A 19,182-nucleotide genomic window follows, 5' to 3' on the forward strand; every position below is an offset into this window, starting at 1 on the left:
GGGTCACTTCCTGCGCAGTTTACATGTGCCCAGGGTGAACTGCCTTCCCCAAGGAGGCACTGTCACCTGTGCGAATGTGCTAAAGTGGCCAGACCAGCTCAGGACGCCCCCAGCCTCCCGGCATACCCTGGTCGAAGGTGGACGCTGACAACCTATGTGTCTTGAACTGAGCAGTGCACCCCGCCTAACACGGTTGATGAGCTTGCTGGAGAACATCTGCACATGTTCAGTGACTTCAGGCTTTGCCTCCATAAAAGGAGGACTCTGACTCCACGACAGACCTCGTAGGTTCCTTCCTGTGGTGCCCGATTTGAATGTGGCAGGCTGGGCGCAAACATCCCCACTCAGCCTTGCCGGTGGGACCCTCCTCTTTGGTCCCCCTACCTTTGTGTTTATAGAAGAAGCTGCTAATGAAAGCCAGAATGGACAATGTGATAAGGTCTCCCAGGCTGGCTGCAATGGGCGTGGCGATGTTGTCTGGGTTCACCCCAAGCTTTCGAGCACCAATCACGACACAGACCATCAGCAGTCCTGCAGAGAGGAGAGAGGAGGGAGAGGAGGCTCAAGGCTCGGGAATCGACTGACCCCAAGGAGACTCAGCAGCACAGGACGAGACGGGGGGTCAGGTTGCTGCTCAGGAAATCCCCTCTATCAGCACAGCCTAGACTAAAGCCAGGCCACCTGAGAAGGCTGGGAGTGTTGGACTCTGCTTTCTGACTTTCTGGCTTGACGCTAGGACCACCACTGAATGGAGCCAGCATGTGGCCTCTGAGTGCGAGGCTGATGGGTTTTAGGGCGCAGCACTGCAGACCTGTTCTGCAGCTGGAGACGTGAGAGGTACCTTTTAGTGGCCACCCCATCTCGCCAGGTCCTACTTTCTGTCCTGACTCTGTTCTGAGGTGACTGTCACAGGTGGACTTCTAGCCTCCATCAGCTCCTTAGGACCTAAGCCAACAGTATCTCATGTGGGTCTTTAAGAAGACACTTTGTATCTTGGCTATTGGTGTCTTAACACTTTACCCAGTATTCTGTAGCTCTGAAAATAGTTAGAATTATCACCTTAATGTTGTCTTAAAGCTGGGTTGACCCCAAACTTTCAAGCCACAGTTTGTGCCCTATTTTGTGACCAGGTCATAGCTACTTTATCTCTTTTGAAATATCAGTTCTAAGTGAATACGAATTTGCATGGCTAAGCTGGTGGTCTGGTGACAATCCCACAGGTACTATTTATAGAGACACCATCCATTTGAGAGCACTTATTAACAACCACCACTGCCTCCTGACTTTACGGCACAGTCATGTCGTGGTCACACTGTGAGACACTGGCAACATTTCTGACCTTTCACACATCTTTGGATGATCCCAATTATGTCCATGCAGCTGAGCTTCACTGCATCTCTGGGCCTCAGTTTTCTCATCTGTAAAATGGGGAGCTGTAGCGTTCTGTACAAGGCCCCACAGTAACAGGGCTGGCCTTCTGAATCATTGGATTGAGTTGTTTCCAGAAAAGACTCCGTGCCACATACACACAGACATATAATGCACAAAAGAACGAGAGAACAAAGTCCATTCACTCAGCAAACACTTGGGAGCTGCTTATATGCCTGGGCCTGTTCTAAGTAACCATCGGGCTCTGTATTCACACTTAAATGCTTGTTGGGTTGAGGGAGAGACAGTATACAAGGACGTGAACAAGCATTTGAAGTAAATAAATAGGACTAAAAACAAAACACGCCTGTGAACAGGACTACTCCAGAGAGCTGATCCGAGAAGGCCTCAGAAAGGAAGAGGCACTGACGGTTAATTGGAATTATCTGCATGCTCCCATATTGATGTCTCACTCTGAACTAGAATATACATGTCACAGAACAGGGTCCCTGTGCATTTTGCTCACGAGTGTATCCTCAGCACCACAGCAGTGCCTGGCTCGCAGCAGACACTCAGTAAATACTGAGTAATAATGAATGGGTGACATTCTATCGTAATTGCACAGCCAACTGGTTCTCCCCTGACATGCATGAGCTCCAAGGACAGGGTTATGTCTGCCACTGCCTCCTGCCTTCTGCAGACACGCAGGAAGCACCTGCCGTGTGGCGGGCAGTGTGATAGGAGCAGCAGATGGAAAAACAGGAGACGGGGCCTTCCGCTCTGAGGAGCTGACATTGTAGCTGGAAGGGGAGACAGAAAATGAACAGAGAAACAAGGTAATTTCAGATTTTCCCAAGTGTTCTAGAAGGAACCGGCATGGTACAGTAGAGCGTGGTGGCACTGGGGAAGGCGAGAAGGGAGAACAGTGCTTGTGAGGGGGTAGTCAGAAAACGCCTCTCCGAAGAGATGAAATTTAAGCTAAAAACCGAGCCTTGCTCCCCACCATGACTGCAGACGGCAGAGCCCGCCAGAGGCCCACACGCAAGCCATGCTCAAGAAACGGCTAAGGGCTGAGTGCCTGAGTAAGTGAATGCGTGGACAGGTGAATGTCTCTATGGAGCACAGGCAGTTCTTTAAACAAGCAGAGGGAAGGTAAGTTAGCAGCCCCCCGCACACACCCCCTACCCGGGAGGGGGCTCACTGCCCTCTCCACCTGCCGCAAGGTGGTCACGGCCTGGCAGGCTCTTCCCCATTCCCTGGAAGGCCGCCCAAGGCTCCACTGTAACTGCTCTGTTTCTTGGAATTGAAAGCACAGCGAGCCGAGAGTGGAGCCCTGAGAAGTGGAGCACGGCGGCCTGCCAGGAGGAGGAGGGGGCCGGGGTTGGGGCGCAGCTCACCTAGAGCGAAGGCCGCGAGGAAGGCGGTGATGACGCTGCTGGCGCACAGCAACTCCACCTTTGAAAAGTCTAACTCGCCCCTAGACGCCGCTCCCAGCAGCAGGGCAACCACAGCAGCCAGGAGCCCCACGACCGTGGCCTGCACCTGTCGGGCAGAAACCAGAAACGTGAGGAAGGGCCCTCTGGCCGCCGATGCTCCTCCTTGCTCCTCACTCCACCTCCTCTCTGACCTGGAGAGGTCAGGGAAACAAAGGCGACCGCCCTCCTTCACCCCAGTGCCCTGGAAACTCCTGCTCTGCTCTCTGCTTCTTGTTCTGGGCCATCTTCCATCACAGAACCTAGTTCTTCATCTACTCGGCCCGTGGTCAAGGCCACCAGGCTCTGGCTCACAGCCCCTCTGTCACTGCTCTGGGCAAGTGTTTATACCTCCATCAGCACAGACCACGGACCTCCCCTCACGGAGACGCTCCCTGATCTGCAGCTACAGTTCAGAGGCCTTTGCTCACACTTCCCCTTTCTCTCCCTTCCTTCCCTCCCTTGGCACTTGCCCCACATGCTGGGGCCCTGCCCTCTGCATTGTCGCCCATCCCCAGCGGCAGTTCCCATCTCATCCAGGTGGGACACACTGCTGTGCCCACTCAGGCCACGACCAGGGGGTGCTCCAGATCTGAGTACCAATGCTGGCATCTGCTCTCAGTAATACAAAACGTCTCAATGGAAACACGTTGTGTCATTAAAGAAGGCGGATTAAACAAAGGCAGAAGCTTTGCTCACACAGTTGTGCTCACACAGAGGTAAGTAGATGTGTGAGCACAACTGAAACAATTTTGAGAAAGAAGACCAAGAGAGAGTTTTGGCCTATTCATTACCAATGTGTATTTTAAAGCTACAATAATTAAAGCAGGGTGTACTGACAGAAAACAGACAGGTCAGCAGGACAGAATGGAGTCCGGGAATAGAATCATGAATATATGAAAATTTAATATGATAAAAGTGGCATTTCAAATCTGTATAAAGTATGTGACTATTGAATAAATAGGGTAAGAGAAATTGGGTATCTGTTTGGGAAAAATAAAATGAATTCCTATTTTATACCATTCACACTTAAACATAAAAATCTAAAGTGTGAAATAGAAAAATAGATAGACTAATATGTTTCAGATTTCAGATGAAGGGAGTCTTTCTACTAAAGATACAGCATTTAAAATCTATGAAGAAAAATATTGATAAACTTTATTTAAGTCCAAATATGACTTCCATATGATACAAGATACCACAAAATTCAAAGACAGAGATAGACTTGGAGAAAATATTTCCAACATATATAATAATGGGTTAGTATCCGGAATAATGAAGTCCATTTTATAAATCAACAACAACAAGGTTACCTGAGAGAAAAACACACAAGGGATGTGGACAGGGAATTCACAGGAAATACAAATGGCCAGGAAACATGCAAAAATATGATCGACCTCCCTAGTAGTCAGGAAAATTTTAAATGAAGTCATAACTTGAAGGCATCTTATTTATTTGTAACCACTGCTGGTCTTTCTCTATTAAAAGATAAGCGCTGTCTTATTTTCTACTGGGGTCCTCAGCTCTGAGAAGAGAGGCTGCATCTCAGCCCTCATCTGTGCTCAACAAATAAATGGGTGAAAGAATCTATGAATGGATGGGATGCACTATTTGTACCCATCAGACTAGGTAAAATTAAAATTTGAAAGGTTGATAATATAAAATGCATATTGACAAATCATGGGAAAGTGGTTTCATACATTGATGGTGATAAAATTGGTACAGGAATTTTGGAGGAAAATTTAGATGTAAATTACCCACATACCTTATGATCAAGCACTTTCCAGGAAAACAACTGCACATGTACAGAAAGAATCATGGAAGGATAGTGATATTTAGAGCTGCTCTTTATCGAGTGCTTACTATTTGCCATTGTAAGAGATTTTCATTCATTAAGTCATTAAGAGAGAAGTACAAATTACAGAATTATATGTACAGTATAACATTTTGTTGTTAATCTTCACCCAAGGGTATTTTTTCCACTGATTTTTAGAGAAAGTGGAAGGGAGGGAGGAGAGAGAGTAACATCGACGTGAGGGAGACACACAGGTTGGCTGTGTCCCACATGGGGCTCGGGATCGAACCTGCAACCTCGGTATGTGCCCTTGACCAGAGAATCAAACCCTCAACCCTTCGGTGTGCAGGCCAACACTCTAAACACTGAGTCACACCAGCCAGGGTTACAGGATAATATTTTTTTATGCTTAAAACACAGAAAATCATATCACACATTGTCTATGGATATATGTATATGGTAAATGCAAAAAGCAGTTTAGAAGAATACTTTCAATGGTGGTGAGGTTATGGAGAAACCAATACTTCAAATATCAATACTAGTGCTACAGTTTAATACAAAGAAATCAAATATTTTGTAGTCTTTTTGGGGGAAAATGGGGAGCTTTAAACCGTTCATACCTTGTGGACTTGTGGGAAGTTCTCTCAAGAAATTTGTGCAAAAGAGAACATTTTCATTGCAGTATAATTTATCAAGCAGAAGCCTCCAAACTGCAGGTGCATCCACAGGGCGCTGGCAAAGTGAAGTGGGTCCGGGCCGAGGTTAGGCAGGTCTGCATTGGCCCTGCTGGGCCAGCTCGCGACGGCTGCCCTTCAATCTTACCAGGGAATTTCCAGGCCCTACTAGTTGTTAAAAATTTTAAATATCACTCTTGGTTGTACTTACATGATGGAATATGCTGAAGTTATTAAAAAGTTTGATTGTGAAACTTGTCTCATCATTTAGGTTTTGATGTTTAGCTTTTTAAAAATAGAGGGAACAAAATTATACCCACGCGATCATTAGGACCATGTGCCAAGCCACTGCTTGGCCCAGAGCAGGACTTAATAAACGTTTGTTAGTTAAGAATCAATCATGTGGAAATGTACATACATACGAACAAGGATTTGGTGTAAAACAGAAAAGTAAAACCAGTGACTTATAGCTGAGGTGTTTATTACCTACCCCTTGCCAGACCCACTGTTAGGAGTATCACGAGTGTCTAATTTAATCTCTGAAGCTCTTCAGCTACAGGCTGAATTTGGCTGTAAATTATCCATATGCCTTATAGTATATCATGGGTGGTCCTGGCCCATGCAAGTCACCTCTGGTGAAGAAGGCAGACATCTAAACACAGAACTGCAATAGGGGCAGCCCCAGCAGCACATGCAAGGCACCAAAGAGCTGTACCTGGTGTCAGGTTGGAACTGAGACCTGACTAGAGTCTTTAAAGGTGAACAAAAGGAGAAAGGACATTCCAAGAAGAGATAACCACATATGCGAGACATGAGGCTGGTGGGGAAGGTAGGACCAGACCATGAATGCTTTTTGGACAGGCCCACACTTGGACGAGGGGAACCAACAAAAGGGCTTAAGGAAGAAGAGCCTGACCAGCTTTAGGATTTAGAAAAGGTCACTTAGCTAACCATGCAGAGGTGAGTTGAAGATCGAGAAGCCTGAAGCAGTTAAAACAGTGAAGAGGTCTGCAGTCGGCTAGGGGACCAAGAGGCCAAGGCAAGGAGGGGCAGGGCTAGATTCCAGCAAGCTCAACGATAGGACACTCAGTACCTGGATGTAAGGGTAAGGGGTAGTGAAGCTGATGGTGACTCAGTTTCCAGCTTGATTAAATGGTAAGACTACTCACTAGACACAGCTATCGTAACTGTCCTGTGCAAGCCTGATGCCATGCCTCTCCTATGATCCACAGCTCACAACAACCCCCCTTAAAGGTAAGGCAAAGTGGCTTGCCTGAGGGTCCCCAGATGGGTGACTCCCAGAGTGAGCTTTCAACCATCAAACTAGACTGAGTTGGGGACTTCAGAATAGGTGAGTGTGAGGAGGAAGGTGACGAGGCCAGGTCTGGCTATGCTGTTTCAGGGATACTTTTGGGAAAGGCAGATGGAGGTGCCCAGTAGAGAGCCACAGAGGTACCTCTGGAACCTAGGTGAGAGGTAAAGTCAGTATCCCCCTAATTTGATGAACAGGGAGATTTGGGTAATTGAGTCTATGTGCCCTGCCCATGCCAGCAGTTAATATATGATGGCCTTAACTCCAGGTCTGTCTGATCTCAGAGTCCAGGTTCTTTGTGGGGCAACAGGCTGCCCCCAACCAGAGAAGCCAAAGAGGTTCTGGATAGAGCTACTTCCTGTCTAGATCCAACCCCAGCTTTCTCTGAGCCCCTAAGCAAATCTCTTCCCAGGCTCCTCCTGCCTCATGCTTCCTAACTCTGAGAATCCCAGAACAAGCGCTTAGCCCAACTAGGGTCTGCTAGGAGAAGGTAAAAGTTTAAAAGAGCATGCAGCATTTCAGAGACAAAGGGGAGGGTCTTGCAAAGGCTAAGAAGGAATAGGCAGAGAGGCAGGAGTGGGGCCAAGGAGGAATTTCCAGGTGGGAATAATCTGCAGGTGCCCCTGGAAGAATTAGCAGGATCATATGAACAAGGCAATCACAGGGGAATGGCAGCAACATTAGCAAGAACACTTTGGCTAGAGAGTGGGAAGAGAAGGCAGTTTGCACCCCAGGCTATGAGAAAGAGAAGTGAGCAAGCACAGGCGAATCTTTCAAGAAGCCTCCAGCTACTGCAAGAGTGGGCATGCAGCTGAGTAACTCCCATCCCCAAAGCTCAGTCCAGAGCACAGGAACAAGGGCTCGCTTAGCCTTCACTCTTCCTACCTGCCTGGCTGCAGATTCAACAGGGTGGAGGGGGTCCATCAATCAGACAAAGGGGAGAGTCACCTGAATGAGGGCCAGGTTACTGTTGATGACTCTGTGCTGCTCCCGGGGGTCATCGATTTGTCCGGTGTTGGCCTAGCATGGAGAGAAAAGGGCCAAGGTAAGTCTAGCTAAGCCCAAAGTCAAGTCAATCCTTCCAGGAAAGAAGGCAGTCTCTCCGAAGAGAAATCAGCAAATACCACTCCACTGACATCAGAACAAATTATTCTAATTGGCTTTTGAAAGAGTGACTGGGGAGTGGAGAGGTAAAGACACGAGTACCTTTGAGAATCAGATGGTGTCATGAGCCATCTCTCCCATACCCAAGGGTGCAAATACACACACATGTATACATGCACACACAGGTGTGCATGTCACCCACAATTTCAGGGCCAGCTGACTCCCAAGTTTGTCCACAGACCACAGGGGAGGATGCTTCTGTGAACCTGGCCTGTGGCCTCTGCCAAAGTTAACACAGAGTTTCCTGTATGCCTTTCACCCAGTCTCTCCTGATGTTAAAATCTTACATAACCCAGGGCGATCATTAACTAAGAAATTAACACTGGTATGGCACTGCTGACTAAATGAGAGAATGTATTTAGACTTCCCCAGTTTCTCCACTAATGTCCTTTTTCTGTTTCAGGAAAGAAATCAGGATTGCCCACTGAATTTAGTCATTGCTGTCTCCTTGGTCTTCTTCAATCTGTGACAGTTCCTCACCTTTTGTTGTCTTTCATGACCCTGACCCTTTTGACGAGCATTGATCAGGTATTTTGTAGAATGTCCTTCAACTTGGTTTTGTCTGGTGTTTCCTCATGATTAAACTGAGATTATGGGTTTTGGGGGAGAAGACTGACATGCCCTTCTCTGTGCTATCTGGGGGTACATGATACCAACATGGCTGATCATAGGTGATGTCAACCTTGATCACTGGGAAAGGTAGTATTTGCCAGGATTCTCTACTGCAAACTTAACTATTTTTCCTTTCCCATTTTCTATAGTTAGAAGTGAGTCATTAGGTCCAGTCCACACTCAAGGGGAGGGGAACTGAATTTCAGCTCCTAGAGGACAGCATATCAAAGATTTGAGGACATATGCTAAAAACTTTGGGGAGATACTCTGAGGCTATGCAAAGATCCTATTTCTCCTTAAAGTGTCACCCACTAATTCATCAGCAGACTTTGCCTACAACAATGATCACTATTGTATTCTAAAGGTGACTTTTATTCCTGTCTTTCTTTCCACATTTATTAAGTTTTTCTCTAAGATAGAGCTGTCCCTTCGCCCCCATTTAATTACTGATGTGATCACTTATTTATATGGTATGTATGGACTCATGGGTAGTTATTTTATTCTTGAGGTCATAAGATAATACTACTTATTTTGTTGCTAAAATTGTTCCAGCTGTGGGCAATGCGAGCTCTTTCAGGTCAGGTCCTGCTTCCTTCTGACATGCCCCCACCCCCATTCTAGCAATTCCTTACTTTCTGGCACTATCAAATATTCCAGGTTCATCTTGTATTTTCCCTGCCCCAGTCCTACAATGAGCCATTTTCCCAAGGACACCAGTTCCTTTTATTAGAGAATGGTATCAGAAAACAAGGTCTAGGCACTAGGGGTGCTAAAGTGCTACTGGGGTGGTAGTGCTTCTAGGGCCTCTTAGTGGATGGAGCTAGGAAATGTATGTATGTATACTAACCCATGTATGCACACCCATTCATATTTTTTTTATCTGCATACATATTAAGATAAACATGAGTTCATACTGATATCTTTGTCTCCAACCCAGTATCTAGCATTGAGGAGACAACTTTTGTTTGTTTTTAATGTAAAAGAGTGCTGGAAAACAAGAGGAGTTATCTATAGCTTAACACAGATTAAGAGGAATCTCTGAGCAATGGAAGGCAGACGTGATGGGTTAAGAGAAGAATCTATAGCTAAAAATGAAAGCAGGAAAGGCCTATTGCACAGAGTAGAGGTGGCCTTGGGGACAATGGGAGCAGAAGGGAACCCGGGAAAACTGAAAGCGTATTTGGCTTCAAAAGCAAAGCAGGAGCTTCAAGGAGGGTTGGCCTCTTCCCTTGCCTGACTGATTTGTGCCAACAGTGGGATTGGAAGCAGTAAGAGTGTGTGCTGGGGTAAGACAAGACAGAGCAGTGTCTAGAGTGGCCAGTAGAGGGACACAGAGTCCCCAGATCCGTAAGGCCAGTTACTGGCAAATACCTACAGGCAAACACATTCTGATCCTTCCCCCAACCACCAGAGGTAGCCTGCTCTGAAGAAGGCAGCATTCACAGATACACAGAGTAAAAGGAAATCTAAAATACAACTGTAAGAGAGTAAACTGCTGTTGTTTTAAGCCACTACATTTGCAATAATTTGTTATAGTAGCAACAGGGAACCTGACACAGGCTTAAAACAACAGAAATTTATCCTCTTACAGTCTGGTGGCCAGGGGTCTGAGATGAGACTTCTGGGGCTAAAATCAAGGTGTCGGTAGAGACTTGCTCCCTCCGGAGGCTCTAGGGGAGAATCTGTTGCTTTGCCTTTTCCACTAGGTAGAGCAACATCTTTTAGCTCATGGCTCTTCTTCCATCTTCAAAGTGGCAGAACATCTCTCTGGGACTCTGCGTCTCTCACGGGCCTTCTCCTCTTCTGTCTGAAACTTCCCTCTGCCTCCCTTTATAAGTACTCTTATGGTCACACCGGGGTAATCCAGGATGCCTTCCACGTCAAGTTCCTTAATTTAATCACATCTGCAAAAACCTTTTCCACACATCTTTGAGGGCTGTTGTCCAGCCAACCACCCCTCACCTAATCGTTCCAGCTTCCCGCTCCAGGCAACCCCCTCCCCTCGCCCTCCTAATTCCATCGCTCTTCTCTCAGTTCTTGAACACTCTACACTTCCTCTGGCCACAGGCCTTTTACACATACTGGATATCAAATGGGCATCAGAGAGAGGAAAAGAATTTCAATTCCAGGAGAGTTGGGAGAAGTGAGAAGAGGGGCAAAGCTAGGAACCGTGTTAGTGACGCCCGCAGGAAAACAACTCTGGCTGTGGGGCATTCAAGAAGCCCTTCTGGAGCGCAAAACCCCTCACAGAGATCATTAAGAGCAGTTAATACTCTTGTCTCCTCTATGAAGTCCTCCATCAAGCCTGTGGTGCTCATTATGGTTTCAATGTGAATGTGTGGAGATGGGCTCAGGGTCCAGGTGGCTGAGCAGGGGCAGCCCACAGACTTGGGCCCAGGGACACAGAGCCCTACCTGACACTGGGTTAAAGGAGAAACTCAGGGCACACAGGGACTCGGCCCGGGCACACCAGCAGCCCAGCATGGCTATGGAAAAACAGGATGACAGGCTGGGAGGAATGACCAAGTGGAGAGTCGTAACATAACAAAACTCAACACTTTTCTTTGTGGAGAGTCCAACCCACCCACCTACAAGCTACTTCAGGGAGACCTGCTGGTGCGGACACGTCCCTCCCTGAGGGGTAGGTGGCCCAGATGTCCAGATGTCCACTTACAGCTGTGGAGAGTCGTGATGCCAGTGTCATCTCCAGGTTCCCCTTCAGGCCCACTAAGGGTGGCACCAACGTCAACAGGTCTTTAACTTCCACGAACACGGGCCAGTGCTGGTGGGACAGAATAAAAAGCTCAGTCCATACACATAATGGTATCTCTCACGGCATTTTTGAGAAAAGCTACCCACAAGTTACTTCTCACTCCCTGTAAAATAACACTAAAAGAAAAAAGTGTTTTTATTGATTTTAGAGAGAGAGAAAGGGAGAGGGAGAGAGCGACAGAAACATCAATGGGAGACAAACATGGATCGGCTGCCTCCTGCATGCCCCCTACTGGGGATCGAACCCACAACCCGGGCATGTGCCCTGACTGGGAATCGACCCTGGGACCTCTCGGTGCATGGGACGCTGCTCAACCAACTGAGCTACACCGGCCAGGGCCTAAATAGTTTCTTAAATGGCTTTAAACTAAATACAAATAATGATAAAGCTGTGAAATTTTCTTAATACTATTCAGTGAGCAGCAATAGTGGCCTCAAAAGAATCCCTGTCTCTCTCTGGTCCTCAGCACCTGGGAAAACTGGGGGCTAGGCTGGGTCGAGCCTGTGGACAGGTTTTGTCAGGTGTGCACAGTGTGTTTGCACAAATAGGAATGAGTCACCAGTTTCAAAGTTGGGAGAGTCACATGAACTGGAAGAGCGGGGCTGAAGAGTGGCACTGCTTTGTCAGGGACAGGGACAGGGACAGGGGCTCCCAGCGGCCCCAGGCCTGCTTGCTGCTCCCAGGCACCAAGGCCGAGTGCAGGCTGCCCTGGAGTCTCATGGGGGGAGGGGAGGGGTGGCTCTGGATTTGGCAAAACAGAATGTGCCTCTATACAGGTCTCTATCAAACATAAAAAAATAAAAACTAAAAATAAAAGGAATGAGAGGAAAAAAAGGAGTGAGAACTCACGGACAACAGAGCAGTGAGTGCAAGACAGGGAGGATGGGTAGAGCTGGAAGAGCTGGAAGAGTGCCTAGAGGACACTATGAGTGCAGACAGGACATTCTTTTTATTTATTTTTTTAATTAAAAAATATATTTTTAAATTAAAAAAAAATAAAAAGAATGAAAGGGATGCATGTTTCAAGAAAACTAGAAAAGAAAAATATTCTTTATGAAGTGGAAACTATTCCAAGCTGTTTCACATGCAACTTGATTATTCCCCAGTCGATGTGTAATGATCTTACTGCCTTATTTGAGCTCCCTGGCCCCTACTGACACCTGTGACCCCTATGCTAGAAGCTCCTCCTGGTTTCAGAATGCTAGAGCTGGAAACACCTGACTTTGCCAGCTAGGAGACAGGAGGCCTGGGGACCCTCATTCCCTGAGACAAGAGCTGTATGAAGGTGTGTGAGTCCACTCACCTCCGGGCCCCGGGGAGTCATCCATAAAACAGCACAAGAAGACATCTCAGCAGCCTGCAGGTGAAGGGATTGGGCCTGGTGAGATGTCTTGTTGTGCTGTTTTAGGGACCCACTGTTAACTGTTTCTTCACTCCTTGGTTTCTCCCTAATTTACCATATCTACAAAGCTGTGAAATTCAGAATCCTTACGTGCTCTGACAGAGTCTGAGTCTGCCCTCTCCTGAAAGTTCAGAAGGAAACCATGTCATCAGGCAAGGAGGTGTGCCATTATCACAGCCCCAGTCTCCAGGGAGCGGTGCAGCGGCCTGCAGCTGTGCTATCAGCTGCCACACTCCATCTGGCCCCGCGGTCTCCCTTCAGTCCACAGGCACAGGCCCGCTCCCCTGCTGGGGCTCCTGCCTCCAGGCAGCAACCCGCCTGCTCTGAAGCTGGCACGCTCCTGTGCGCGCTCTTTCCCTGCCTGCATGCAACACCAAGTACCCACAACCCAAAAGTAAAAACAAACCCCTCTCAGCCTCCCCCCTCTCCCTCAGCATCACTAAATTGTGAGTGAGTTCCTGTTGTCACTTGTCATAATTAAATACTGTGCACGCCTCTGACAACCCCGCCACCCCGCAGCAACACTCCTCTCCTTAAAGGAAGCACTGACCTGCAAATGGGCAACTCCACTGGATCCTCTAACCTCCCTCCTGCTGCTCTCTCTGTGCTAGGGCATCTCCCCCACCCCCACCCACCCAAACATGTACTAGGCTCCTCCTGTGCGACAGGCACCCCTGAGCTCTCCACGCGGGCGCCCATGTATTATGCTCCACATCCCATCCTATGCTGACCTCTCTGATCATTCCACCCTGACCTCCACTGAGGGTTCCTTTTCCTCCCAACATTTTAATTTTTTTAATTTAACTAAAGGACTTTATTTCCTTTTCCCCAGTAGGAAAGCCATAAAGTTAGAAATTTCACCAAAGTCTAATTAACCCTTGATTTAAAATGGGCGCAGGCTTTCAACTCTGGACAAGAGAGTCCTCAGGTTACGTGACAGCCTGTGGGCTGATTCGACCAGAAAATGCAGGGGCAACCTTTTTCAAGATTCCAGTTCCACAGCTGAGAAACTCCATTCGAGGACAGACTGAACCAAGCTGAGGGGAAGATCAGGCTGCCACCAAACCACTGACTGCCCTGTGGCACACATGGGTCCTGACCGATCCTTTCCCACCCCCGACTCACCCCAGCCCAGCCCAGCCCATTCGGTCTGCTTTCCGCCAACAGTAAACCCAGAGCTCAGGAGACCAGACGTTGCTGACCTCCTGGCGCAATCCTGACTTTCCTTCTTCAGTTCCCCTTTCTGTCCACACCCTCTCCTTTCCAAGGCTTGAGTTGCCTTCCACAGCCACCCCACCCTCTGTCAACAAGTGGCCTGAAGGAGGTGACAGCCGGAAGGTAAGCCTTTCTGCAGGCATCCCATCCTTCCTGCAAGTGGCCGCTTGGGTGTGGGCTGGGACACAGTCATGGCCCAGGAGACTTGAGAAGTCATGTCAGGACACATCAGGCATCATACAGCCACGAGGGGTCCGTTCAGGGACAAAGTCAACAAACGTGGAAACGTTTACAGCAGGAAAACGGTATGACCCCGGATACCGGGTGACACTGTCCCTCACTGCCTGCCCAGCACCCCAGCACCATGACAGTGGCAGCTCCTGCTCCTCACTCCACAGACGCACACTCGCCTGTCCACATCTACGCACACACCGGTCCCTTAGCCTGGGATGTTTACTGTTCCTCTCATCACCTTGGAAACGGCTACAGTATCCTCTAAGGTCCAAGCCCAACTGTCCTGCTAACTCTGCAGATTCTCTGACTCCTCCAGAAAGAATGGATTATTCCCTCTTCCTTTACAGGCAAAAGTCTGCCCGCTGCCTCCACTCGCTCACTCGCAGTGGTCTGTGGGATGATCAGATGGGCCTCTGCCTCGCCCACTGGACTGCAAACGCAGGGAGGCAGGGGCTGGTCCGCTTCTGCTCACCGCTACATCGCAGGGCCCACGAGCGGCTGGCAGAGCTCAACCAAATGTGCTGAATGAATGGAGGAACCGAATGAATGCGTGAACTCTTCTATCCCGCTCTGCATTCGGCTTAACAGCTGCTCAAAGGCAGGGAGCCTGTCTGATTTCTCTCTGATTTAGTGAAGAGTAAGCACATACCCTCCAGCGACAATGAAAACCACTCTTACTCTCTCCACTCACTCTTACGTGTGTACATAAACCCCCAAACGGTGTGGGAGGACATGCACGACCTCATAATACAGAAACAAACTGAGAAGGAGAGCTGTGGACAAAGAAGCCTTAACCTCAGCTCTGATACTTATTTTTTAAAAAGAGAAATATTTATACCTTTCTGTGTAACTGAAAAAGAGTTCTTGGAAAAAACCAAAGTGATACTCTGGCCACTTACTGGGCCTCAATCCCCAGGCCCAACCATAGACTGAACACAGGCCACAGAAAGAGAAAGACAGACCCCTGGCCCCAAACTGAAAGGCGGCGAAGTTAGAAGCCAACTAGTGCCCTTGGTCCTAGGACTGCACCACGAAGCGTGCCTGCCAAGCCGGGAAGTCATCCTTGCTGTAGGCTCTTAAGCCCGGGTACAGTTGAAGCCAGAGACAGGACCCCATCTCATGTCGTGGGGCTTCCCTTTGGAGTAGTGTTGCCAAGGTTGCTTTCTGCACTGCTGAGCGGTGGTGAGCAGGGAAGTGGTGGTGGAGGCTCAGGGGCCAGGGAAGCTCCAGTGCCCTTGAACCTCAGGGCACACTGGAGTCACAGAACCATGTCTGCAAAGTGGGGAGAGGGAACGGGCAGTGACTTCCAGAGCTTTTTTCTTTCTCTCAGCTGCTGGACCTCCCAAAATGGAATGGCTGAAGGACTGAATCTGCAGATGGTCTTCCCAAGACACCCCTTTTTCTTCATGCTGGCTCCCCAGATGGTGCCTTCACACACAGCCTGGAAAGGTGTTCTTCCCTCCAGTTAGACTTCCTCCTGACCAGCCTGGTGTGCTATCTCTGCTGATGGTCAGGCACAACCCCCATTCCCTCTCTCCCCCACATCCCACCAAATCTTCCAGATTCTGCCAAGCTCTCCCGACTGACAAGTATCAGGCTGCAGCAACTGAGGGACACGCAATGGGGTGAAGGGACTCCAAGCCGTGCTCCACCTGAGGCAGCCGTGGAAGGTCAAAAAGAGGAGACTCAGGGCAGAGGCTCTCCCCCCAGTATCTGCAGGAGGGTCTTAGGGCAGGGGTGACAAACTCTTGGAGCAGTTCCAAGAATGAAGCTCAAAGGCAGGAGAGATGGGTATCTAGGTCACAGGCCCAGATGAACACAAGTTTTCTAACAGCAAGTTGGCCAGTATGCAAAAACTGCCCTGGCCCCAGGACAGGTGAGTGTCCTGTCCACTGAGGTATGCAAGCAGAGGCAGTCGAGGAGACATCATGAGCCTCATTGAGAGACCAAGGGACCAGGGTGAGTGTTGACCGCCCTCTCCAACTCAGAGACAGGTGCACAAGGAAATGATGGGAGATGCTGTGTACTGAGGAAGGAGGAATTCTATCTGGGATGTCCCATGGATTAAAAAACTAAATTTAATTTTTACAGTTTAAAAAGTACATTATGTAGTATGACCCCATATATTTATGTGTTTATATGTTCTTGATAGATACACAGCACAATGTTGGAGAGATTATGGGCACCCACCCTCCTCCACTTAGGTGCATTTTCTAAATTTTCTAAAACAACACACTAACTGTGTAAGAAATGTTTAAGCAGACAGAGCAAAACCTCAATGATTCACAGTGTTACCTGAGCCAACTAAGGGCATAAACAGACCAGGAGAAGCGAACACCAGTGTGTGATCACTTGAGAGCCTCCCAGCAAATGCCTCTACCCGATGGAGACCACCACAGCCCCTTGCTGGCCCGGACCCCCAGCCCGACCTCTGTCCCTTGTCTTCCCACAGAAGAGTCTCATGAAGATTCTGGGGGCTGGAGGGAGTAGTGCCCATCACCCTCAGGCCACAACACAAGGTGCACTTGGTCATCCATCCTCACAGTCCTAGGAAGTGGGTGCATTTCTTAGCCCCATCTACATACGGGGAAACTGAGGTGGGGGGACACTAACAAGTTCTCTCAGATAGTAAGCAAATGGCAGGGCCAAGATTCAGACCCCTCAGTCTCTGCCTAATGAGTCTGCATTCCCTGGAAGGAAAAGGGTTTGAGCTCCCGGGGCTAACATGGCTCATGTAGGCTGACCTTTAGAGAGGGTCATCAGGAGCTTCTGTAAATCTCAGACATGGAGGTCTCCAGAGGACCCATCTGCCAGCACCACTGAGATCAGGACCCCCACTTAGCGGCTTCTTGCATCCCCCAGCCTGTCCTATCTGTGATGCCTGGGAACCCCGGTTCCCCAAACCCCAGGCCCCACACTGCCCCTCAGATGCCCAGTACGCACTTGGATGGTGTTCATCACCAGGCCGGCAGTCATCATGCCCAGGCCTGAGAGCAGAAGGGGCACCACAATCTGGCACGTGACGGTAAAGCTGGTCTCAAGGAAGACCCCGTGGGGGGACCGAGTAAGCTCACAGCTGAAGCCTCGCAGCTTCTTGCCCTGAAAACGAAGCTGCAGATTCAGCTGGGTGACCACCATGGTTAGGCTGACGAGTGCAGTCCCAGGAGCAAGACGTCCAGGTCCGGGAAGCTCTCCGTCCTCTGTCCCCCTCGCCCTCACCAGGATGTGTCTCCTAAGACGTCTGCACAGGTAGAGTGGTCAGGTGCCCCGCGCCTGTGGAGGGTTCCCCAACTGCCCCTCAGCCGAGGGCCAGAGCAAACAAGTGAAGAGAAAAGGCCAGTGTGACTTAGAGCGTCATTCGGGGCCTAAGCCAGCTCCTGCTGTGTCCATCTGATCTCTGCAGATAAGGTTTTCTTCAGAGGGCTGCTACGTCAGCTGGGACCTCCCTCAGCTAGCCTGCCACAAGAAGGCTCACTGTCCCTCGACACGACCTTGACAGCATCCAGCCCTCTGGCCCACGCTGGCTTTGGCTGGACCCAGAGATGAAGCCACGTGAGGCCTGGCCTTGGCAAGAGCCATGCAGAGGCCTGCCCACCTCTGCACACGTGCCCTGGGCAGCCGCTACTCTTGGCAGATAAGGGCCTAGAGAAATCTCACCATGAAGGAACCACTCCTCAGGCTGGGGCTACAGCCCTCTGAGGGTCTGCAGGTCGCCAACAAAGAAGACATACCTGTGGTCACCTCGACTTTGATGTCCAGGGAATCATGGCCACACAAAGAAGCTGTGTTCAAAGGAATCACAGCCCTGTTCTCTCAAGGGCCCAGGAGGTTTATAAACATGCTTCTAAAGGACTCTATTCTCATTTGCTGCAAAGGTAAGACCAACCCGGCCCAGGAGAAGGGGCTGGGGTGCCACCTCTGACTTCCAGGAACTCTATTATTGTTGGCTCTGTCCGCTGTGCATTCCACAGGTGCCAGGGACAGAATATCCAGGCCTGAGCGCAGGCTGGAGCAGGGATCGTGGCCATAGCCAGCAGAAGCCCAAAGCTGAGGGTCAGATGCATACTCACCTAAGGACCCGAGGACCTCACCTAGACCAGGCCCTGGTGTAGGCCTCACCTCTTCTCCTGTTTCCTAAACCATGGCCCTCCTGGGCACCAAGCTGGTCCCCCTGTCTATCCCATGCTCAAGTCCCATCCCTTTAGCCTCATGTTCACAGCCCTCACAAGTCTAGATCCTAGCAACCTCCCCAGGCCTCACCAATTCCAGCCAAACATCTCCAATAACTGTTTCCCTCAGGCCCCAGATATTCCTCTCACTGTATCTTTCCTCACACCATTCATTTGCTCATTCGTTCAACAGATATTTTTAAGCCCCTCCCAGGAGCCAGATATAATGAGCCCTAAATTTCTTTGGCATTCCTTCCATTGAGAGTTCGAGTTCCATCTCCTCCCCTTCACTCTGACTGCTGGACCAGTAGAACACAGTGGAAGAGACACTGCACCAGACCGGTTCTGGGCCCAGATCTTGAGAAACTGACAGCTTCCACTTCCCATCCCTCAAGATGTTCATGCTTGAAACCCAGCGACCATGCTAGGCAGAAGCCCAAGCAGTCACATGAAGAGCCCCAGCTGAGGTTCCAGTCGACAGCTGGCTGCAACTGTCATGTTATGTGCACCATCCTGGATTGGGCAGAGTGCCCAGCAAGCCACCCCTGCAGACGCTGCACTGAACAGCCAGCCATTCTCAATGAGCTCTACCCAAAGTCCTGCAGATCGTGATCAAACTGAATGACTGGCTTTAAATAGCCACATTTTGGTGTGGTTTGTTACACAGCAGTAGATAACTGGGACATTTTGTGGAACCTCATCCCACCCTTGACTTTACTCATCTCAGATAAACCAACAACTCCCAGCCTTTCTCCCCAGCCCAGACCTCTACCCTGAGCTTTCAGATTGTATTTAACCCCATCATGGAGAGAGACAAGTACTTCAGACTCAGTCTTTCATGATCATTTCTTCCAAACCCCTTTCCTCAAACTCCCAGACTCAATAAACGGTTCAGCCAGAAACACAAACCTCACTCTGATGGCCCCTTCTCTGACCACCTCAACCCCACATCCAACCTGCCTCTCCCCAAATCCCTCCTGCACCTGCCCCTC

At 49.3% G+C, this 19,182-nt stretch overlaps 1 protein-coding gene across 5 annotated transcripts in view; it reads right to left on the reverse strand.

Moving 5' to 3' along the window:
- Positions 1 to 19,182, reverse strand: part of SLC41A3 (solute carrier family 41 member 3) — a 42,458-nt gene that overhangs the window by 13,466 nt on the left and 9,810 nt on the right. For 4 of the 5 annotated variants that reach the window (XR_013999639.1, XM_081148962.1, XM_081148964.1 and 1 more), the window contains exons 3-6: positions 11,072 to 11,179; positions 7,570 to 7,641; positions 2,766 to 2,910; positions 385 to 531 (exon numbers count right to left, since the gene is read on the reverse strand). Coding sequence is in view for 4 of the 5 variants with exons in the window: in XM_081148962.1 (XP_081005088.1) it covers positions 385 to 531; positions 2,766 to 2,910; positions 7,570 to 7,641; positions 11,072 to 11,179 (472 nt within the window). In the remaining variant the exon portion in view is untranslated. Of the gene's footprint in view, positions 1 to 384; positions 532 to 2,765; positions 2,911 to 7,569; positions 7,642 to 11,071; positions 11,180 to 16,964; positions 17,539 to 19,182 lie in introns of those variants that run through there. The other variant, XM_081148963.1, reaches the window with a different exon arrangement.

Source organism: Miniopterus schreibersii, assembly GCF_964146895.1.
Source record: "Miniopterus schreibersii genome assembly, chromosome: 10".
NCBI classification, from domain to species: Eukaryota; Metazoa; Chordata; class Mammalia; order Chiroptera; family Miniopteridae; genus Miniopterus; species Miniopterus schreibersii.